The 23,441-nt window shown below is 44.3% G+C and overlaps 1 protein-coding gene across 5 annotated transcripts in view; it reads left to right on the top strand.

Moving 5' to 3' along the window:
- Positions 1 to 3,604: 3,604 nt before the first annotated feature.
- Positions 3,605 to 23,441, top strand: part of PRKCA (protein kinase C alpha) — a 363,797-nt gene continuing 343,960 nt past the window's right edge. For 4 of the 5 annotated variants that reach the window (XM_059908845.1, XM_059908843.1, XM_059908842.1 and 1 more), the window contains exons 1-2: positions 3,658 to 3,925; positions 6,981 to 7,012. In XM_059908845.1, the coding sequence (XP_059764828.1) occupies positions 3,753 to 3,925; positions 6,981 to 7,012 (205 nt within the window). In that variant the 5' untranslated portion in view covers positions 3,658 to 3,752. Of the gene's footprint in view, positions 3,926 to 6,980; positions 7,013 to 23,441 lie in introns of all 5 variants that reach the window. The other variant, XM_059908847.1, reaches the window with a different exon arrangement.

Genomic DNA, 23,441 nt, shown 5'->3' with positions numbered 1-23,441 from the left:
ATAGGGTTAAATGCTTAAGAAAATCCTAGGATAGTTATCAATATCTCCGTTTTTAGATGGAGAGAGAGAGACTTGAGAAGTTAATTTATCCAAATTACACAAATCAGTTAGTGCTGAAGCTCGGACTCGAACCCAGGTTTTCTGGGTCCTCCATCTGGTTTGTGCCATGGCTACTGGAGAAAACCTGGGAGAAAGTGGAGGAAAAACACTTTGTGGAGGAAGCAGAAACCTTGGACCCCTAGAAGCTTCCTTGGGCAGTCCACTCAGGAATTTAACTTCTAGTTGTGGATTGGGGCTAAGGAGGAGGTGAGGGTCAGCAGCTGAAAACACTTCCCGAGCATTTCACATGCAAATTAGTACCATCTCTACTCCACACAACAACAGTGAATTTCTGGCAATAAAACCTTTTGTGTTAAAAATAACAAATACCTCCTTTTGGCGACAACATTGAAAATTATGGTTTCCAATGCCCTTTCAAAATGTGAGCCCTAGGCCAAAGGCTTCTCTTCCTGCACAGAAAAGCATTTATATTCCCACCATCCAGAGAGGGTCACTTAAATGAACATTTTGCCATGTATACCTTTGTATACACCTGTGTATACATGCACAAGCATATTTATATCATATAGATGTGGGTGTACATACATTTTAAAAAATGGCATCTCTGAATATTGTTTTACATCCTGCTTTCCCTTTCCAGGGAATTATAGGCTTCTTATAATACAGTATATCTAATTAGGGATCGATGATATTTTGCTTTGAGGTTTTCCAAAAGTCTGGTCCAGGCAGCACCTCTGCAAAGAGTGCTGGGCTTCCTCCTCAAAGTCAGGGGTCACAGAGGAGGGCTCTCACAAACTGTGTGTTCAGTCTACCACATCTGCTCTCCTGCACTTCCCCCAGGAAACAGCAGACTCTAAAATCATTGCTAACGTCCATGTCTGACTGACCACTCCACCTCCCCAGGGGTACCCCTTTCTGGAATCCCCTCCATTTTAGTGCCACCATGGAGATCCTTCTCAGGTGGGCTGCCGGGGCTGAAGCTGAATCTGGCCTCTGTACTTGGATGCCAAATTAAATCTCGGAGACAGGGTTTTGGGTGAAGTAGAAAAGGATAGTTTTATTTTGCCAGGCAAAGGGGGACACAGTGGGCTCATGCCCTCAAAACTGTGTATCCCGACCTGGAGGGGGTAGCGAGGAGTTTTCTAGCAATAGTTCAAAGAGCCCTGGTCAGCTCGTGGACGTTCTTCTGATTGGTTGGTGGGGAGGTAATCAGCAGTCGGCATCATCAGCCTTCTGGGTCCACCGGGTCTGGGGTCTACGTGCTTGTGGGCAGCATGCAGTTAACTTCTCCCACCTGGAGGGGGTTTCAGTATCTGCAAAACAGCTCAAAGATATTACGTGTGTATCCTTTGAGGGGGGACCGACAACCTGCGCCAAGGCTGCACTATTGTTTCTTGACTGCCCCTCCCTTGTCTCTGCATCCCCTCCCTTCCCTGATTAGCAACTGTTTGAACCTGCCCGTTGGAACTCAGGGAAGGTCCTGGAGGCTGAACGAAGCCTATTTCCTGTAATTGAGAAGTGGGGGACACAGAAAGGCTTTTGTGCCCAGGAGTGCCCAGGGTCTGGCTCGGTTTCAGGGCCACTTGTGGCCCACACTCTCATCTGTCCTTGCCGGGGGTGGTGTTCCACTGCCCGAGGATTCCCCGCCCCAGGTGTATCCCCACACCCTGCGCCACAAGTGAGCTCATCTGTAGGCAATAGAGCACTCAAGCTCAGCCCAGCCATCAGTCAACAAACTTCCAGTGAGTTCTCGCCCTGCCCATAAGGAACGACAGTAAGCACTGAGGCAAGAGAGCAAAACCACAACCAGAAAGAAAAGAGATATTGTCTCTCTCTGGTCTCCCCACTGCTGAGATCAGTGGCTCCACTCGCACACAGGTGATGGCCAGGCTGCTGCCAAGGTCCACTTGGTTCTTAGCTCATCTTGCCTGTCAGTGTGCTCAGAGATCACCCCATCTGCAACTCCTCCCTCCAGCTCTCCCATATTTTTCTTCTGTCCTTATATCAAGGTTTCAGGGAAACAGAAGGAAGCTTGTCTTCATAAAAGGTGTGAGGACCTTGGTCTTAGATGCAGAGACGGCTGTGAGGCAAGAATCTGTGTCTCTTTCTACCGTGTTCCACGTGATTTACAAGTATTAAGCCATCAACAACCATGGTGTGAGACGCTTATGGTGTTTTGTGGAGAATTTGCTCAATATTCCCGACATTCCCTGCTTTTCATTCCTTTTTTTTGCCCCCTTGGACTGGAGGGGGCCACCACGACTGGCAAAATTTCTGACCAGAATAGCAAGCAGGTGCAATCTCTTTAAGCTCCAAGTACATTGGGGGGAGAGATTGCAAGTGAGCCAGCAAAGTGCATGCCCCATTAAGGGCGGGTCAATAACTAACACGTGTCAAAACATAAAAGACAGTCCTATCATCACGCGTTCAACTGGGCAATCTTAAAAAATGGTAGCCCTATTTGGTCTATGTGATATGCTCTAAGATAGTATAGATTTTAGGAAAGCTTTCTTGCTTTTTTAAACCCCTCGAAGGATTAAACATGTTCCCTTTCTCGCTGTCTTCAGTAGATGAAGTTGTTTTGTGAATTTAGTGAATCTGACGACGAAATAAAACAGTAATGAAACATTGTTTCTCTCATGTATTTTAGCATCCTCCAGGCAGAACTAATGAATATTCAGCAAGTGATTAGTTGGTACAACCCCACGTGCGTCCCCGAAGACCCATGCCAGCCACCCTTTCACAAGCAGTTTTACTTGGTAATTTACAAACGTACTGGCTGCGCTCTGCACCTGCCGGTACTGCAGTTGTTAGCCTAGGATGCAAAACGATTTCTAAATTAAGGTTCTGGACTTGTAAAATAAAGAAAGCCTGATCACCCACTATTTAACTGTGGTAGCCAATGAGTAACGGGATAAACAACCAGGACGAGTCCTTTAACCGTCCTAACATCCAAATAAGACGTCTACACAAGACGCAGGTGAAGCACAATTCAATTGGAGACATGTGAAAGGGCCCGTGTTCCCTGATTGAAAGTAGCTCCTTTTCTCCTGCGGTGTATAATAAACAGCGTGGTGGCCCGGGAGGGGCGGGGCTTGCATATTGGAGCCAGGTGAAACCTCAAATTGATGCAAGCTTATAAAAGCCGGGCTCTTGTCCCAGTAACACGGTGAGTCTTGGAAGCCGGAGAGGTAAGTGGGCGTCCGAGCGCGGCGAGCGGAGGCTGCAAGAAGCCGCGTCCCGGGACGCGGGGCTGCGCTGAGGAGGAGGAGGACGACAAGCTGGACGGAGTGAGCGGTGGACGGAGAGGAGCGGAGCGGGCGGCCCAGGGGAGGAAGGCTGGGCGAAGGAGGAGGCGGAGGCGGCGGCGGCGGAAAACAGGCCCGCCTCCGCGGCGTCCTCCAGTTCACAGGCCCGGGCGGCCCCTCTGCTTCCCCGGCGGCGCGGAAAACGCGGGGGCGCCGACTCCTCCAGCGCCGGCGCGCCCCCGCCCGCCCGGGCCGCGCTCGGAGCATGCGCGGTGGGCGGGCCGCCTCCGCCGCCCGAGTCGGAAGCGCGAGCGCCGGCGCCGCTGTCAGTGCGCGAGGGGCAAGCAGCGCGCCCGCGGCTCAGCTCCGGCCCGACTCCTGCCGCGCCTCGGCCGCCGCCCGCGCCCCCCGCTCCCGGCGGAGGCAGCAGGCGGTGGGGGGACCATGGCTGACGTCTTCCCGGCCAACGACTCGGCGGCGCCTCAGGACGTGGCCAACCGCTTCGCCCGCAAAGGGGCGCTGAGACAGAAGAACGTGCACGAGGTGAAGGACCACCGCTTCATCGCCCGCTTCTTCAAGCAGCCCACCTTCTGCAGCCACTGCACCGACTTCATCTGGTAGGTGCGCGCGGGAGGGCGCGGGGTTTGGTCGCCTCTCCCGGGGAACTTGGGCAGCCGCTGGGAGTCCCAACTCGCCCGGGACGCCATGCGCGCCGGGCAGAACGCACGCGGGCAGGACTCCCGGGAGTCGCCGCCCGGCCGGCCGCCCCCCGCCGCGGCAGGGGCGACACGGAGGCCTCCCACCCCTCCCCGGCGCCCGCGGAACAGCCCGGGAGCCTCCGCGGGTCAGGGCCGAGCGCCGTGGAGAGTCGGAGGGCGGGTCCCCGGGGAAGAGCCTGGGAGGCGGCAGGCGGCGGCTGCGCGGCGCGGCCCGGGCGGGGGGCGAGGCGAGCCGGGCCGGGCGCCTCGCGGGTGTGGATGCGGCCTTTCCCCTCGGGCTCGGGCTCCGGCTCCGGCTCCGCTGCAGCCTTGGGTCCTGCCCGCTGCAGCCCGTACCTGTTGGGCATGGAGTGGCTCCGGCTTCCCTGCGTGAGCCCGGGGAGAGCGGACAGGCGACCAACTGTTGAGAGCGTGCGGGGGAGGAGGAGCGAAAGGGAGCCGGTAAAGGGCAGAAGGGTAGAGGGAGTCCTTTAAAATAAACCCCGTCAACACGGGGTCACGCTGGTAAAATCCAGCGTGTGAGGATAGAGCCCTTATTTAAGAAAAGTGCTGGTAGGCCTGAAGGTGCCAGAGTTCTGGTAACTTTCAATGAACGGAGACAGTAACTCGGGAGTCCCCGGGGGTTGACGGGGACTGGGTAAGTGGTGGGCTTCAGAGGGGGGTCTGTGAATCCTGTGAAACTTAAAGGAAATCGCGTATGTGCTTTCTTCTGATGAGAGAACTAGCTTTTATTAACTGTTTCACAGAGGTCAGTGCCCCCCCCCCTCAATTTTTTTTTTTTTTTTTAAGAAAGCTGAAACTAAAGGCAGTCTAAATGCTCCAGTTGGAGGAGCAGTAGTTTCTTTTCGATTAGGTTGCTAGCCACCTTGCCTCTTCTACTTCTTCCAGGATGTAGGACGCCCGCCCCAAGTCAGATATGTCTAGGGTTCCTTAACTCCTACCCCCCCCCCCACCCTCAGACTGGGGAATGGCACCAGGGTGACAACACAGAGTGCGCCCTGCCACCAGCCAGCTGGCATATGGATCTTGCTGGGGCCCTCTGGAGAACGCTACCTGGATGCATCACATCTGGGGGAAATCATCTCTAAGGGCAAGTCCCACAAACATGGTGCTAATAGGTGTTTAACTTTTCCTTTGTGCATGGCTTTATCTGAATCCATCACACCTGGGAAAATTATCTCTAAGGGCAAGTCCCACAAACGTGCTAATAGGTGTTTAATTTTTCCTTAATGCTTGGCTTTATCTGAATCTATCACACCTGGGAAAATCATCTCTAAGGGCAAGTCCCACAAACGTGGTGCTAATTAATAGGTGTTTAACTTTTCCTTTATGCGTGGCTTTATCTGAATCCATCACACCTGGGAAAATCATCTCTAAGGGCAAGTCCCACAAACGTGGTGCTAATTAATAGGTGTTTAACTTTTCCTTTATGCGTGGCTTTATCTGAATCCATCACACCTGGGAAAGTCGTTTCCAAGGGAGAGCCCCACCAATGTGGTGCTAATACAGTGCTTAATTTTCTTTTAGAAATCAGCTCAAAAGTACACTGATGAAAAGCACAGCTACCTCCATGAATGGTTTCCAATGTGTAGTCAGTGTATGAAGCAGTTGTGCTCCAAGGAGCACATAGGTAATTGTAGATAAGACTATTTAAGTTCTTGGAGCATCAGGGCAGAGAGGAGATTGCTGTTTAGTTAAGGGGAGGTCTTCAGCCTCATGTATCAGCTGTGAAATTCCATTAAAAGGGAACAGCTAGACTACTGATTACTTTTGCAGGAAGTAGGTAAGGTAGAAAAGGGACTTGCAACATATATATCCAGGCTAGCTGAAGACTTTCCACTATCAATTGCTAGCCCCTGGTGAACTGATGTGGCATGTCAGGTCACCAGGTGTAACCTGAGTGGAAAATAAAGATCTCCCCGTCCTCTTTCTCCTGGAGTAATCCCTGAAACAGTTCTCTGCTTAGCTGTAAAGCAACCCCTTGGAAGTTCCAGGAAAATATTCCCCAGCATTGTCGAGCAGTGGTTTTAATTTTTCAGTTTTCTTCTTTGGGTCCTTGATTTACAAGTCATTTAAATAATAAAGCACTGATATTTTAAAACTAAGTGCGTTTATTTTCTGGGTGGGGATGACTAAGTTAATTATAAAGATATGCGAAGTGCTTTGTAAACTTAAAATGCTATGTAAAGCAAGAGATTATGACTCATAACCTTCTGAGAATTTTAATGTAGTTCATCCTAGTTGGAGTGGTGTTTGTAATTTAACGTCCACGTCAGGGTTTTCTGCTTAGAAAGTAAATTCTCTAAAGTAATTTACAAGAATAAAATAGTTCCAGAATGTGCTTTGGACGCTATTGGTTCTCAGTAAAATTAGATCATAATCTCACATGCAAAACATAGGGATTGATACTTTGTAAAATGTGGCTCCTTTTAAGCCAAAGTTTAATGTTAAGAGTGGTGCTGCTTGGTAATCTCTACACAAATAATGCTTAAATTCAGAACAAATGATGAAGCTGCTTTTTAGTTATCTTCAGGGAGAAACAATTTTCAGTTGGTCTCTAGGGACCAAATTCAGCCTTTTTTTTTTTTTTTTTTTTTTTTTTTTAAAACCATAAGGTCAGGCCCTTCTTGTTACCTGAATGTTGTAGCCAACAACTTTATAGTCATGTTCTTGTCTTGAAATTTAAGTATTGGTAACAAAGTGTAAAAAAAAAACAAAAAACAAAAAAAACAAACAAAAACCCTTGAATACGTTGAAACAGTGAGCCTTTGGAGGCCAGATTTTTTCAAAGTTGCATTGACCCTGTGCTCTGAGCTATTTAGGCATGTTTTCCTGTCACATCATTGGGTTTCATGTACAAACCTTTAACTCTAGAAAGCTTTGTTACATAACTGGCTTAAGATATGGTATCCAACACAAAATATGTTAAGAAATCTTCTTGTTTGTTTTTCAGGGGGTTTGGGAAACAAGGCTTCCAGTGCCAAGGTAAGCTGCCATGTTGGATTTTATTTTCGAGTACAGCATGAAATAAGCATTCCAGACAGGAACGGTGTTTCCAGTCATCTTTTCTTTGATCCCCCCCCCCCAAAAACGTTGTTTAGATGTTCTGAAAATATGAGGGCTGTAAATTTGGGCCTTAAAAAAATTGTTTGGTATTGCCTAGTAATCTGCATATAGAGCTGCCTTTTCCTTCAAGGGAGAAACCTTCCTGTAACTTATTTTTTTTTGCCAAGAACATTCTTGTCAGAAATTGCTGTCTTTGTGTGGGTGTTCAGAAAAAAATGAAATCACTCTGTGTGTGGCTTTTCTTTCTTCCTGTTTTTGTTCATCTTTTACCTAGGCATTGGGTTGGACTCCTAATTTTGGGCCGTACAGCGCACACCAGTAAGTTGTTTCTGGTTTTTGATGGCTGATTGTCATCTGGAACAAAGTTGGCACGTTTTAAGGCGGCTGCAGCATGAGGCACGTTATTTCATCTGATACTCTCCATTGCATCCACAAAGAAATCCCTTTCCTCCTCTGATCTGTAGTTGCATTTTACACACTCCAGATATCTAACTTTTCATATTCTGTTGAAACATTTTTTTAGAATGCCTTATTGCTTGTGAAGGCATCCCAGGTTCATTAGCCCACCTTCTGGCTCTCCTCACTGTCTATATTATGTTTACTTAGTTCTGGTTACAATTTGCTATCTGGGCTTCGGTTTATTAGGGCAAGTGGAAAGTACATTCTAGCCTGGAAAATATTATCCTAACACTGTTTAATATTAAGTGCGTTAGAGACACACGGGGTGTACTTCCTGTAACTTTAAAATTGTGCTCGTTAAGTTGGTTACCATTTAAAACCTGCATGCTTGTGAACTTGTTATATGCCTTTTCTAAACACTGTTAGATGCAGGTATTTTATGTATAATCTATCAGTATTCTACTTTCCTTCACATTGTGCTTAACACCCCGATTGAATAAATTTATTTGGAGAGTCACATTGAGAAATCAAGTTGAGTCCTTTGAAAAAGAATGAAAGGCGTGTTTTCCAGTCTCTTTAAGAGATGAAAGGAAGATGTGACTCTTTCCACTTAGAGTTGTGGACCTGAACTTCATAGGCAACGTTTGAAGTCTTTGAACATGATTTTAGGAAATTTAAAGACGTAACCTTGTGATTCTGGGCTAATGTGATACCTATCTCCTGTCATTCTTGGTAATGTGTTTGGGTGGAGACCTAGGGAAACTCATAAGAAAAATATTTACTAAATGTTCTAGATAACGCACAAGAGAAAGGAGGTAGTTATGTAGAAAATGAGTTTTTTAAATACACAGAACCTAGGATAAGGTTTGTCCCTTTGAGACCTGCAGGTTTTGTTGGTGAAATCGGAGAGTGGCCATACTGGGCTACAGCAGCACCTGAATGGTTTTCTCAGCATCTATTGAACTTTCAGTGGATGAACAGGTTAATCTCACGTCGATCACTCCCTTTTACCTTAATTATATAAAAGTGCTACTCATAAATTGCCCCAACACTATATATAAAAGTGAAATCTTGTTTCCTTTCCCACCCTCAGGAATAACTTCTATTTAAGACATCCATTCATTCACTTATTTACACATACTTTTTAAAAAAGAGATCAAAATTTTCAGTCATTCTGCACCTTTTTTTTTTTTTTAGCAGTAGGTGGTAGGTATCCTTCCATATTAAAACATCAGTGCTTCCTTATTTGTATGTGTGGAAATAGCAAATTGATTCACCTGTCTGAGACATTTTAAATGTTTCTAAGTTCTCTACTATTGTAGTACAAATATAGCTGTCAATATCCTTGGACTCTAGGTATTTCTGCAATAGATACATAGAAGTGTGTGGATACCTTTTAAACTGCAATGAGCACAGCTTAAGTTGCTCTCCAAAAAGGTTCCAATTTGTTTTTTCAGTATCAATATGAGAGTACCCCTTTCTCTTCACTCTTACCTGTATTGGATAATATAAATCTTCATTTTTGCTCTGGTAGGTGAAAAAGGGCCTCTTTCGAATTCCATCTCCTGTGTAAGGTTGAGCACTTCTTCCAACATGTTTTTAGCCCCTTGTATCTGTCCTGTGAATTTCCTTATATTTGAAATTCAGGGTTTACAAACCAAACTCTAGCAGTGAACGTGTGCTCTATGCAGTATTCTTTGCTTTGAAGAATTAAACCCGATCCCTTGAATGAGTTCCCTTATTGCATTTACAGATGTTTAATTCACAGAAAGCATGTCAAGTATAAGCCTGTTGGGCGCTGCTTGTTACAGTTGTGTAGTTATGTGTCATCTGTAGTTCCTGACTTCCGAGCAGGCCTGTGCTAAACCCGTTATCTTATTGTTGGTTGTAACTTAGATAATGTTAGCTCAGGGCAATGCTCTTAATCACACAATGGTTACCCAGTGTTTCCTATTTTGGTACTTGTCTCAGTCTTAACATCTGACCATTTAAGAATATATTTAAGTTTTCTCTTGATGTTCTCTAACTCAACTTTTCCTGTTGGTTTGGTTTGATAGGCTCATTCTTAGAAGAATGACTCGTCCTCGTGTGCCCTTGGCAGCCCACCCTCTAGGGATGACAGCTGGAGGCTGAGGCTGCTTCTAGTACCCGTACTTGTCACCTGATGGAGGGGGTAGTGCTCCAGCTCTTAGTATGTAGCGTGTTGCTTTGGTCAGAAGATAAAATACCCGTAGCTGAGTTTACTTCAGCTTAAGAGGGGCAGATGCTCCAAACGAGTCACATATACATGGACTCGTTTAGCTTTTAAACCTAAAATATTCACCATCATTTTACTTAGTGTTAAGTCAGAATTGGAAGACTAAAGAATAAGCGAGTTTTAGTCCTTAAAACCGGGTTTGTAATCTGTACCATCTAGAAAGCATATTTTATAAGGGTGTTTCTAAAAGAAATATGTAAGGTGATTTTCCACTTCTTCCCTTCCCCCAAGATATAGCATAAATATGGAAGCAGGAAGCTTTTCTGAGGAGATCTGGGTCATTCCCACTTTTACCTGATGGACTCTATTCCGTCCTTACAGCACACGTGGTACAGGGGTACAACCCTGAAAATGTGTTACCAGGGCAAGTAACACAGGATGAACCTGCGGTGAGAATTTGCTGCCTGACATGGTTGGAACCAAGGACCTTAAATGTTGGGGAGGAGGGAGGAGGACAGGGTAGATCTTGAAGCCGTGGAACCTTCTTCAGGTTCTTAGAGATGAAGACAAGCGTGTCCATTTGTAGATCCGAAATGACAGGACTCGAATTTGCTTTACTTTTGTTTGGCTTATTCTGTGGGTTGGCTTGATCTGTTCTGTGCTCATTTCATCTCCGTGAGGCTGCTGGAGAGCTTGGCCCTTGCCTACTTCTTAAAGAATACAAGTCTGTCCCTGGTCATTGTTTGGCCCTGGTCATTGAGGAAGTTGAGATTCAAGCCCGGAAGGTCTGTCCAGTTGGGGTCTCTGTCCTGCTCAGGCTGCTTCCACCAGCAGCTGTCCGAGAGTGCCGGGCTTCTCAGATGCTCTCCATCGGGGGCCGTGGAACCCCAAAACAGCCTTATCTCCTACTTTCTCTACTGGGAAAGGGAATGAGCCAACTTTTTTTTTTTCCCCCCTCAGTTAGCAAGACCCATGCCCTTCTCTACTTAACAGCGATAGAAAAATAGCCTCTCAAAAAGTGACCTGCTTACTTGACGGGCCAAATAGTCTGTTACATCTGGCTAACCTGCTTTCTTCTGTTTTCCCTGCTTTTTCTATTCCTTCCTTCGTGGTGAAACGTCACAAGTGAAAATGTACTGTCACCCACGCTCTCTGAATACACGCTGGAGACAGCATCAGTATGAATTCCCACGGATGACTGGGACCTACTGTTGTGGCTCTTTGTCCTGGCTGGTCCGCCTGGCACGTTTAGGCCGTCCGCAGGGAATTCATTCACGTTCATGTGCTTGCACAGTGCTGCTGAGCCAGGTTTGACTTGAGCCATTTCCCTGCTGAGTACACATCAAATACTGTACGGAACCTGTGAGGCTGACTGAAGCTCTGTATTTTTCCATCGTTGAGGGTGAAAAAATCAGCTTTCTCTACCCGTTTCCTAATGATATTCCATCTTGAAGGCCCGTTTCAGGGTCGATATTTCGGCTTACCAAAGTAGGACAGTGCTTGATATTCCTTCTCTGAGAACGAAAGTTGATGTTTGAAGAAAAAAGAATGGTTTCCCCCCTTTGGCTCTAGGAGCTGAGGAATTCCAGAAAACTGGGCCCATCCTAAGGGAGGGTGGCCTTTAACAGAAAGGGGATTGAGTTGGCAGCTTTTCAGAAAAGGATGCCGAGTTACTCATCACAAGCCTCAGGGTTCTGAGCGCCGAGCAGTGTGGACAGCGAGTGCCAGGAGAGGGGTGGGGGCGGGGACCCGGGCGGGGCTGCGTGGTGAGGCGGGCCGCCTTTGACAAAGTACCCATCCTTTCCGTGTACTGGGTTGGCCACCCCTAGACTCCGGGGTGGTCCATCGATTTCCGAAGTTGATGCCAGAATTTTCCATCTTCAGAACAGGTCAGCGTGTCAGGACCCTGCTTCTCACTTGGTTCCCCTCCCCCCAGATTTAGAAGCCATGTGGACTATAGATGAGCGTCTGGTTATCTGTAAGTTCCAAAGAGGCAGGTCCAAGTAAGAGTGTAATTTCGAAACTGGAGGTTTTGCACTGAGGTCAGACTAAAGGGTTATTTCAACTTCAAAGATGAAATTGTCCGTAATCCCTAAAATGCAGGAAAGTGTGACTGAGATGGGCAGTTGGAACTTTCTTTTCCTCTCAGAAGTAGAGACGCATGAAGAAAACTTAGTATAGGGGATTCCCATTTGGTGCAAACTGTTACGAAATGATTTCTGATTAATGGCTTTCTGAATTGCTGCTCTTTCACTCGGTACATTAAGTGAAAGTGCTTTTATTCACACGCATACCCCCACCCCCCGAAGTTGATGCTGAGGTGTGTGGAGTGGTTATTCCTCCTACTTAGGCAGTAGAAATCTCAAATATTTATTTTTGCAGATGAATCTGACATGCAGATTTCCTTTAATTTTACCATGTGTCTTAGTGTCCTGAGTGTTTCACTCTCCTGGATGATATTCAGATTTAAGTTTTCAGTCACATTGACCCTTAACATGCTAATTTTTTTCCTTCAGAGTGATTTTCAAAGTGCCATTAACTGCCTGCAGAGCTTCCCTGTATGGATGGAGTCCGGCTCCTTGCCAGGACATTGAGTCTCTTCAATCCCGCCGCCTTGCTTTTTCTGACTCATCTTAAGGCTGCTCTCCTTCCTCCCATCCTCCTGTCACTTGAAGTAAGCTGTACTTTTCCAGAAAGTGTGTTCTCTCCATTCTTTCTCCAACCTTTTTTTGCCCAGATAGTACACTTTGAGTCTTAGCCTGAAGTTTAGCCTGGACCTTTTCCGTCCTCCCTGCCATTCTGGACGCTCTCCCTCATAGGACCCACCCCCCGCAGTATTTCCTGTCTGTTTCCTCTCCCAGCCTCGGGAGCAAGGACTGAGGCTTATTTTCTCTGTCTTCCATGTTTAATGCAGTGCCTGGTGCTTGGTTGATACTACGTAAATATTTGCTGGGTGTGAGATTGTATAAATATTAGAGGTATGGTATGAATGTTCCTAGCTGGAAGGATCACAGTGACTTCTGCCTGCCTACTGTTTTTTTTTTTTTAATACATAAATTTATTTTTGGCTGTGTTGGGTCTTCGTTGCTGCACGCGGGCTTTCTCTAGTTGCAGCGAGCAGGGGCTACTCTTCGTTGCGGTGCGCGGGCTTCTCATTGTGGTGGCTTCTCGTGGAGCACAGGCTCTAGGCGCGTGGGCTTCAGTAGTTGTGGTTCGTCGGTTCTAGAGCGCAGGCTCGGTAGTTGTGGCGCACGGACTTAGCTGCTCCGTGGCACATTGGGATCTTCCCGGCCCAGGACACGAACCCGTGTCCCCTGCATTGGCAGGTGGATTCTTAACCACTGTGACACCAGGGAAGCCCCTGCCTATTTTAAAGTCTAGTTTATAATCCAAAGTTATGTCAGCGAGGGAGTAGATCTTGAGATGGCATAAGAGAAAGTGATTTCTGAAGCTAAGCATACTTAGTCCAAAATATAGAACAGAAAATTCTAATTTGTATCTGTAATAAGTTCTATGTCATGTTAAGCTTAATGAATTAGTATGATAGGAATAAACCACTTGGTGTGCCTGCCTTCTAACTTTAGAGAAGTATCTGGACATCAGAATGAATCTTTCTGCCACAGATAAAACAAGAGCATGGTATGGGCCACAGCAGGAGGGGCGATGCCTTGGGTGTACAGGGGTGAAAAGTTAAAACCAGTGCCAGGATGTGTTTGGTACAGTCATTTAAATGGTCCTTTGCTTGGAGATTGCTAATGGCTGAAACCAGATGGTAATGCTCCAGAGGGAGTAGTAGCTCGACTTCATTCTGGTGTTTTTAAACTTCTTGTTCCTGAAAGGTTTCTGCACCTTCACATGAGGAGTGGAGGGGGGGACAGCATTGGGGGCGCAGGGGTGGAATGGTTGTCACCCAGTTGCAATCCCTTGACAGGCTTCAGTCAATTGAAAGAAACTCGTGTTAAATGCTGCCTCATGCCAGACATCCAGGAGCTTTCTCATTTTGTATACTTCTTTGCAAAAACGCCCCATTAAGCACAGGATATGGTCATTTTTAAAGAAATGAGTGCTGAAGAATCTGCCAGGCTGGTGGGGTGGAGCTTGTGGGGTGGAGCTCGGGTTCAGATTCTCATCGTTCTGCAGAAAGCACTTTTCAGAGCCAAATGGAAACTTTTTTGGTACTTACAGAGCCTGAATTTATATTAAGGGAGGAAAGAATGATGCCATTGAGGGAGACACTGAAGCATGTCTTGGTGACATAGAATGAAGGCCTCCCTGTCCTCATCTGTCTGTCAGAATTCCCCCAACAAACCCTTTGTCAGGTCTGTCCCATCAAACTGAAAACTCATGTTAGACTTTAACCTGAGGCATACGAACGTTTCAGGATTGGCATGGTTTTAGCAGTCAAATCTAGTTGAAATTTCTACAGCTGCATTAAAAGAAACCCTCTGTTAAATAATACAAAGGGGAAAATGGCTTCTGGAAATAGATTTCTATCAAGAACGGAATAGAGGGGGGGAATGATTTGATTGTCAGCACAAGATAAGAATTATTTTAAGAGTGAGTTCACAAAGTAAGATTAGCATGAGAGCAGTTAATCTTTGATGCCTTCATTTGCTGTTTTCCCCCGAATATCTACACACCTCTAGTTTGGGCATGTTGGGAAATACAAGATCATTTATTAACTGGGGTGATTTCAATAGGTAAGCAATAAGAGTGGAAGCCCAGGGCCGGACGGTGTGTACTATAAACAAACTTAGATCCAACTTGGACAGACTTGTATGAGAACATGGGATAAGAGCATGATCCAATCAACAGCTGAATTGTGAGCAAAATTCTATTTTAGAGATGATCTAACTCCTGAGTGCCGGTGATCCTGTTGGTGAAACCATGATGCTTGGAGTGACGAGGCTGGTACCTCACGCACTGTAGTCTGCGGTGGAGAGGTTTTCCTGCGTTTGAGACATGATAACAAGCGCCCATGTCGTGCTTACTCTTTTTTTTTTTTTTTTTTAATTTTAACAATTTCATGTATCTTTATTTTATTTATTTATGGCTGTGTTGGGTCTTTGTTTCTGTGCGAGGGCTTTCTCTAGTTGCGGCGAGCGGGGGCCACTCTTCATCGCGGTGTGCGGGCCTCTCATTATCGCGGCCTCTCTTGTTGCAGAGCACAGGCTCCAGACACGCAGGCTCAGTAATTGTGGCTCACGGGCCTAGTTGCTCCGCGGCACGTGGGATCTTCCCAGACCAGGGCTCGAACCCGTGTCCCCTGCATTGGCAGGCAGATTCTCAACCACTGCGCCACCAGGGAAGCCCCGTGCTTACTCTTAAATCCTGTTCTGAGCACTTTTTATTCCTCATTTTGATCCTCATGACACTTCTGAAAAGGTCCGCAGTGTTATCCCCATTTTACAGCTAGGGAAACTGAGGTACAGAAGTTTGGCAACTCGCCCAATGTCACATAGTTGGGAAACGGTGGAGCCTGGGGCTCGCGCCAGGCAGTGAGGGTCCAAACTCCGTGCTGTTGCCCCAGGTGCCCCGCTACACAGTTCCTCTTGCTTTGTTAGACTTTAGTCCCCTCACCGGATGGTAGAGGTACGCAGGGATGAAGTGGTTCAACTCGGGAACGCTTCTGTGCTTGCTGCCGGTAGTGGGAGATTGTGCTGGACGCTGCAGGGCAGAAAGCCTGGCCGTGCAGATGGAGAGAGCTCGCCGTAGTAAGTCTGAACCCGGCAGGGGTCGACTGACATGACGACGAAGATGGTTTTTGGGCTCCTTAGGAGGTGGCTTTCGATTTGGGCTTTGTAGGATGCGTGGGATTTCTTTCAGTTGGGGAGCTGGGGGGAAATGCTCTACTGTGAGGAAATAATGGAGCAAAAGAGCCTGAAAACGACTTTGGGGCTCCGGGGAGGCTGTGGTGCTGGCGGTGTTGCCAGCCCCGACCCCCAGACAGGGCAGATGGAGAAATGTACGAGGGTCTACCCCCCTGCCTGTCCCCACACGTGCGTGGGCTCTTCTGCGCTAATCCCTGACTTCCTCTTGTAGTTTTTAACTGTCATGCTGACTTTTCAGAAAGATGTTGCAGTTACAGGAGATAACAGTATTATACCCATGTGAGATATGATGTATTAATATTTTGGAAAATGTGTTTTAGTAAGGGTGCTGCTCTGACGCTATTCCGAGGGCCTTTGTTCTGAAGCTGGTACTGTTGGTGGCAGCTGGAAGTGCAGGGTGTTTTCCAGCCTGGAGATTAGGACTGGAGGTGATAACAAATGCTGAGTTCCAATAGGCTTATACACATCAATAAGGGAAATAATAAGAAAGAAAACATTCACATATTTAAAACTGGCAGCACATTGTTCTTTAAAAACTGCACACTGGTTTATTCTGCCAGAATTTCTGGTTCATTATCGGTAGTTATTTCTTCTCCACGGGGCTAAACTCTGGGAAAGTGTTATAACCCTAATCAGAATCCTTGGAAGGTAAAGGGGTGCTGCAGAGCACCTCAGGTGGGGACATAAGATGGGCTTTCATCTGGATTTCAGCTTTGCGAAATCGGAACTCACGGAAGACTGCTGCTGCGCTGGCATGTGCTTGGCATATGCCCCCCCCCTCCCCGGGGAGCTGGCGTTCCCGTCCCCGCTCTGCAGGGGTGGACGCTGGGGCAGAGGCTAAGAGCTCGCCCACTGTCCTGCAGCTTTGAGACCAGGGTGATGGGGTGTCTGTTTCATCGCGGTAGTTCCTTGTTGGTATCTGAAGCTATGGTGATAAGTAGCCAGTCCCTTTTACTCACCTTTTCACTTGTTTTTCCTTCTGTCAGGTTTTCTAATAAAGGATGATTTGTGGTGCTGTTTGTAATTGGAATAAAACTCATTGGTTCAAGAAAGCTACGCTCATGCTTGTAAAGGTTTGCGTTAGTTTCCATTCAGATTTGTTTTGAAGTTCAGTGGCAGTAAATGAGCTTAAATTATTTTCCTCCTTTTGAATTACTGCATACAACTATACATAACTATCTTAAAATGTGAAAATGGGAGATGGCTCACTTTTAAAACTTTGGAAATTGCAACTTGATTCTTAACTGTTTTACAGTGTAGGGAGTAGTTTAAATCATACTTTTTTCCTCTAAAAGGTGCTTGATGCAGTTGTAATCATGAAAAGTTGTAAGTTGACATTAACAGGTGGATGACAAAATGATCCTGTTGTGAATCATATGCCTAATTTTGAAATCTTGAGTGAATCTGATGTTTTCACATGGTGAGTTTGATCACTAAAGGGATTTTTATCACTTTAGTTTTACATTAGTTTCTTCGATCTGAGTGGCTCATTAACATGGAAAACTTGATCATTCTTCTGTTTTAATTTCAGTTTCTAACAGTTGAGAAGCACGCAGGACTGATTCTTATTTATTCTTTAGGTTCAAAATCAAGTTTGGGTTAAGGGTTGAGATGCATTGTCTTACTTTCTCTTTCTTGCTTAATCAGTACCATCAAGCACCACAGCACCTGCTGGTTGAGTTGAGTCTGATCATGTGATGCAAATTAACTTGCAAAATCACAATTTATTAAAGATTAGTTGTTGGGTGGGAGCTGGAACAGTTTATTGCTTGAGATGTGCCGTGGTGGTCTAAAACGAACCTAATGCACTGCTGTCAAATAATTAACATAAACGGTAAAGGTATTGGAGATAAGATAACTCATTGGGCGAGGCTCTGGGCTTATTCTTCAGTTAATATGACGGTGAGAGGTGTAATACTAATGCTTTTCATGATTAAAGCATAAACTTGGGGAGAATACAGCATTCATGCTGTTAACGTTGATAGGCTCGTTCGTGAACAAGGTGCTTGGCTAACTTACCTGTTGGTGGAGAATTAATGAAGTTTTATCCCAAAGTTCTGAAAGTGCATCGTCAACTTCTGGCTCTTGTTTGCATTTCCTGTGTGTCCCTTTTATGTCAAGTTTTAGTTGATCTGTATATTTTGTCCGAGCAGCCTGAAACTATGTGGAGACTTAGGATTAAAAAAAAAAAAATTGAACTGGTAGAATATATTCACGTCAGATGGGCGAGATTTTAGTCACTAAGAAGCTGGATAGCTCTCTTAACCATTAGATTTAATATATCTGTAGGTAATTAAAAACATGCTTCTATTTATAAATGTAGGTTAATCATCTGAATTCATGTCCATTTAAGTACTGACCTTGACCTCCTTGGTGAAGTCTGTAGTCACAGGATCAAGAAGAGCCATGGTCTTGGAATTTAAAGCAGGAAGGGACTGTGGAGGCTGTATAACTGAGGTCCTGAGTTTACAGCCTTGGAACTGGCCACGAGGGTTCCGTGATGTGTGCTGTAAACCCAACCGCAAAACTGTGATGATCTTCATGCCCCAACTCCTGTAAAGTGATACTGTGCCCACTGCCTCTTCCTGCTTCCTGGTAGCTCATAAACCTTTGTACTTACATGTACTCTGTAGTCTTAAATCTTAAGTTCTATTGCCAGTGAGTCTAGGTGCTCATCCCATAATCTCTGTATTAAAGCCTGAGGAAATATGCAAACAGAACAGGCACTGAATTCCTTTTATTGCCTTTGAAAAATGGCAGTGCCTTTTAGAGACAAATGTGCATCTTGCTCTAAAGCCTAGGAGGTTTACTGAGTAAGGATTGTATGTTCATCTTTCATAATGTGGGTTACCAGTCTGGTAATAACATAAAGATCTTGTTTAAAATATTAAAAATGTGTAAGACTTTGAATTTGGATGGGAATTCACAGGCAGGGAAAATGGCTCTGCTTGAAGTTACATATTCTTTGACTTTTGTCTTTCTAATTTTAGCTCATGATTCTTTGGGAGCAAGCTACATCCCTGAGCTACTTAGTCTACTATTAATCTTACACTGAGATATTACAACAGAGCTGATTTTGCATTTTATATGTTAACTAAAATACGTATGTACAAACCCACTAGTATTAATCTACAAATGTACATATTTTTGGAGGCCCCCAAGCAAGATTTGAAGGGTTGACTAAATATAACCATAAAGTTTATGTGGCTCTGCCTTCTGTAGTACAGTGACCTGTTCTTAGAATTGAAATTATTTCTGAACAGTGGTACAGCCAAATATAGACGTCAAACCTTAGTTTCAATGTTGACTTGAGGTTCTGATCTTAGAAATACATAAATATAGAAAATATACAAAATGACGGAACTGAAGTTAAACCTGGACACTTATGCATACCTTTTTCAGCATTTTCTATTTAAATCTAAACACAACATAAGTCTTGTTAAGTGTTCCTTGGAGAATTTTCTTTCCTGTCCTAGATTTCTAAGTTGCTTTAAAAAATGAGCCAAAAGTGATGGTTCCTATTTTTTTCCTTGGTGAGTTTCCCTCCCATACGCTTGGACATCTTTATTGCTCCAAGAGTCTTTGAACCAGATTCAAAGTTAGGAAACTCAAGGTAAATTATTACTGCTGACTTGATATATATGAATAATTTTGAAGATTTTATAGGACTTGTGTTAAGAGTAGGACGTTTTTTCTTTTTAAAAACTTTTAAATTGAATTGTAACACAACTGTATATTGTGTTATAATTACAATATATATACAGAAACATGCATTGATCATAAGTGTATAGGTTGATAAATTTTACACCAGGGTCTCCTGTGTAACCAGCAAGGAGTGGGAAGTTTCTAGGCCCCTTTTTTTTTTTTTGCTCCTTTGCACCTGCTGCTATATGGAAGTCATTACTTGCTTTGAATAATAGCCTTCCTTTTCAAAGTCAGCTCACTTTCCTGGGAAAATCTTTGATTCTTGGGTGAGGCAGTGAGTGGGGACTTTCATTTCTATGAACTGAAACTTACACCAACCTCATTTCATCCTCAAGTGATTGAACCATCCTTGGCTCTAACTGGAGTTTTTCTCATCCAGCTCCTTAAATCTTTGGAAGAAAGTTTTCCTTCACCCTTTTATTTTGAACTAATTCTGGTTCACTGGAAAGTTGAAAAATGATACAAGGAATTTCTGTCTCTCTCACCCAGCTTCCCCCAATGTTAACATCTCTCATAACTGTAGTATAATTAGGAAGAACAGGAAATTAACATTTGTACAGTATTAACTAAACTATAGATCTCATTTGAATTTGCACCAGTTTTTCCACTAATGTCCTCCTTCTGTTGTGGGGTCCTGTATGTGGGATCCCAGAGTGCATCTAATTTTTTAGTCTTGGAGGTGAATCATTTTTTATTGTATCGGTATGGTATATCTAATCATGAATTGGTGCAAGCAGATGTCTTCCTTGATTAAAAAAAAAAATCAGACCACTCCTGTTTTTTATTACTGTTAGTTGCACTGGAGTAATGCCAGTCTGGGTGGGGTCTGCCTGTGGTCACCGTGGTTGCTGGGTGGTTGTCAATGAGTTTTTATTGCTTGTCACTGCCAGGAATCTTATTTACAAGCAGAATAATAGGAATGGAAGCCACTGAAGGTTAAGGATCCCATGCACCTGCCAGGTTTTTTCTGGAGAGATGAACTAGAAGTTCAGAGCTTGTTGTTGTCCGATAGAATCTTGTGTGACGCCGGGGATGCGCCATAATCTGCGCTGTCTTGTAGGGTAGCCGCTGGTGCCGTCTGGCTATTAAGCCCTTGAAATGTAGAACCGAATTTTTTGTTGCGTTTATTTTTAAAGTTAAATAGCTACATGCAGCGGGTGGCTGTATGGTATTGGAGAGTTCACCTTTAGGGCATCCTTATGGAGGAAAATTGGATCATACCTTTTAAACCTTTCATTGTAAAATAAAATGCAAATGTATAGAACCACACAGAAAATGTATGGTGTAATGAATTACCATAAAGCCTGCATTGCTTGTAACTGCTACCCAGGTCAAGTCCTCATTTGCTTCGTTTCTTCCCCCAAAGTAACTACTTCCGTGACTTTTAGACCCATCACTTCTGTGTTTCGTTTAGTTTTATCATGTGGTTATCCCCAGATACTGTAGTTTAATCTTGCACGTTTAAAAATAATTGGAAATGTCCTTAAGTCTCTCTACAACTCCCCATTTCGTTACAGCTTACCTGGAGGCGTCCCTGGGTTTTTGGACCTGTAGAGTTTCCCACAGTCAGAATCTTGGTAACTGGATGCTCATAGTACATCCTTTTCCCTTGTATTTTCTGCAAGTTGGCAGCTGGATCCAGAGGTTTGATTGGATTCGAGTTTAATTTGGGTTATATAGTTTAAGATGCCTTTATAAGGTCACATGCATGTTAGTTACATGTATATTAATGTGGAAAGACCATGAATAGGGTTTTTCTATCAAAGTATCCAAAACTGAGAAGTGAACATAAACCAGTTGAACTAGTTAAGTTTTTACAGAGTATGGTATGCAACCTGGGAACATCCTACTGCATGCTACTTGTGGGAAAACTTGGTTGTCAGAGGTTTTTCTAAGTGTGCAGTGTTCATTACACCTCTATGCAAATTTTACTTTTACCCAGTACTTCTGTGGGCAAGAAGTGTGTGTGTGTGGATGTGTCTCTGTGGGTGGTGGAAATAATTACTTAATTGAACTGTTATATAGCCATTTGCTTGTCTAAACCTCACCCACATGACTGTCTATTACGTCTTCTTGTTCCTGGTCTTGACGTCCAACCTAAGATCAAAATTGGGTTTTATAGTTATTTTTCTACACTGGAACATGTGGGTGCAAAGAGGAGAAGCGTGTGAGGCGAATTCGGTGTCGTCCTCTTTGGGGAAGCAGATTGTCACCTCCTGGATCTGCTGTGGACAGAACCATGTACTAGCTATTGATATGGAAGAGGGTTTTCATAAGAGTGAACAGACTCTGAGTCTTATTAGGGAGTTTAAAATATAACTGGGTAAGGATGACTTAGACACATAGAGCACTAAAGAGTACTTAAAAAAAAGTCAACGTGTATAAGTTAAAGTGTGAAAGTTAAGAGACCTTCCAGTGATAAACGAGCACTAGACTGGAAGATAGGTAATCTTGGTTTAAGTCCAGTTTAGGCCTCTTCCCTCGTTGCAGTGGGGGAGTTGGGTTCTATTTTTGGTAGCAAGTATGTAACATGCTTTGGCCAGCTGCTGTGGCAGGTAACATTGGTCTCTTTCATGGTCCTCTCAACTTCAGCATCCTCAGGTCGGGGCTCCAAGTAGCTGTTACCTAGCAGTTGATGGGCGTTGACGTGGGAGACCAAACCTCATTCCTGGGCTGCCTGCTTTCTAAGCATCCTGTCAGCTGTTGATCTTCTGAGGCGAGAGATAGGAAGCACTACCTCACCTTGCTCCTGGGTGTTTGTATATCCCCCTTCTCTTAATTATTCCATTGAAGCACAGTATCTCAGAAAAATAATCTATGGTACTGAATTTTTTTTCTAAAAATATTATCATTGAAATGCTGAAAATTTCATGTAAAACAAACCCCTGATTGCTGGGAATTGGCCTTCAGCCAGGAATTGAGTCGGTTTTGGATGAAAAAAAATCCCCTGATCCTCCCTTGATGTTTTTCTTTATTGGCAGCAAGTAAAATGTTAAAATTTTCTGACTTCTGTTGGGTCCAAGCCAATGTTTTTTTACTGTCTAACTTATGTGAACTCCTTACGGTTGAAATCTGGTATTTGTGGCCTTTTACAGAGCTCTGTGACCCAAATAATCACTCTGGAGCCCCTTTCTAACCTGGAGAGGAAATAACAAATGCTCGGAGTAGAACTTTGTGTGTTACCTTGTAGGAAGCCATAAGGCTGAAGTAATGGTACCCTGACCCCAGTGATGTGTGGTGATAGTGGGATTCAGACATGCATAGGAGAGGAAATCATGGTGGACGCAAATCAGGATGCAGTGTTCCTAAAACTGTTTGAGAACAGTTAAGGGAGAGGAGAAAAGCCCTAAAGGGTGGGTAATTGTGATTTTATTTTGGGAAAGCTTGCTTACAATCCTTTGAGCTAGATAGAGCCCTAGGATTACTGTTGAGTTTATAGGACTGCATGCTTTTGCATGCACAAATCCTATTTGTGCAAATTTGACCTTTTAAAGTTTCCATTACTGTCCCCATTCTGTCCCCCCATCCCCTTAAAAAAGCTGACCTTTGAAGTGTTATGGTTTTATGGCTGATAAGGCTCTGAGACCTACATCTATGGCTGGCTACCATCCACCTACTCAACTAATCATGTAGTCAGAGCGTATTCTCTACCAGGCACTGGGCTACTGCTGGGAATCATAGTACCTAACATTTATTGAACATGGCCTTTGTGTGGCCCAGTGCTAAGCACTTTATACGTAACTTTTACTATTTAACCTTCATAACCGCTGAGGGCAGGTGGTTTTTATCAGGTTAAGTATTGCCTGAATCTTACCACTAAGTAACTGGGGTTAGGTTTATATTTGAATATAGATCTTGATCAGTGATTTACTTTTTTCTTCTCTCACATGGATTTTTCTGATATTTCATCCAGAAAGTTTTTGAAAGTTCTTCATGGATTTGTATATTTAAAAAAAACAAATCCCCCATTTTTACAACTTGGATCCAGATGTTGTTTTCCTTCCCCACTACCCTCCCACCCCAATCCTTCATAATAAAACGTAGAAAAATCTGTAAGAACATGCTTTTTTTTTTAAATTTTCATCATCTCTTATGAATGATGAATTGTATTTACTCTTTGGAAAGGGCTTGTAGGGAATTAAAGTCTCCATATACTTTTTTTTTTTTTTTTAAAGGAATGTAGTTTATTTATTTATTTCTGGCTGTGTTGGGTCTT

Source organism: Balaenoptera ricei, chromosome 20 (assembly GCF_028023285.1).
Source record: "Balaenoptera ricei isolate mBalRic1 chromosome 20, mBalRic1.hap2, whole genome shotgun sequence".
Classification (NCBI taxonomy): domain Eukaryota; kingdom Metazoa; phylum Chordata; class Mammalia; order Artiodactyla; family Balaenopteridae; genus Balaenoptera; species Balaenoptera ricei.
Note: the sequence above shows the minus strand (reverse complement) of the source record. Positions and strands in the feature narration are given on the sequence as shown.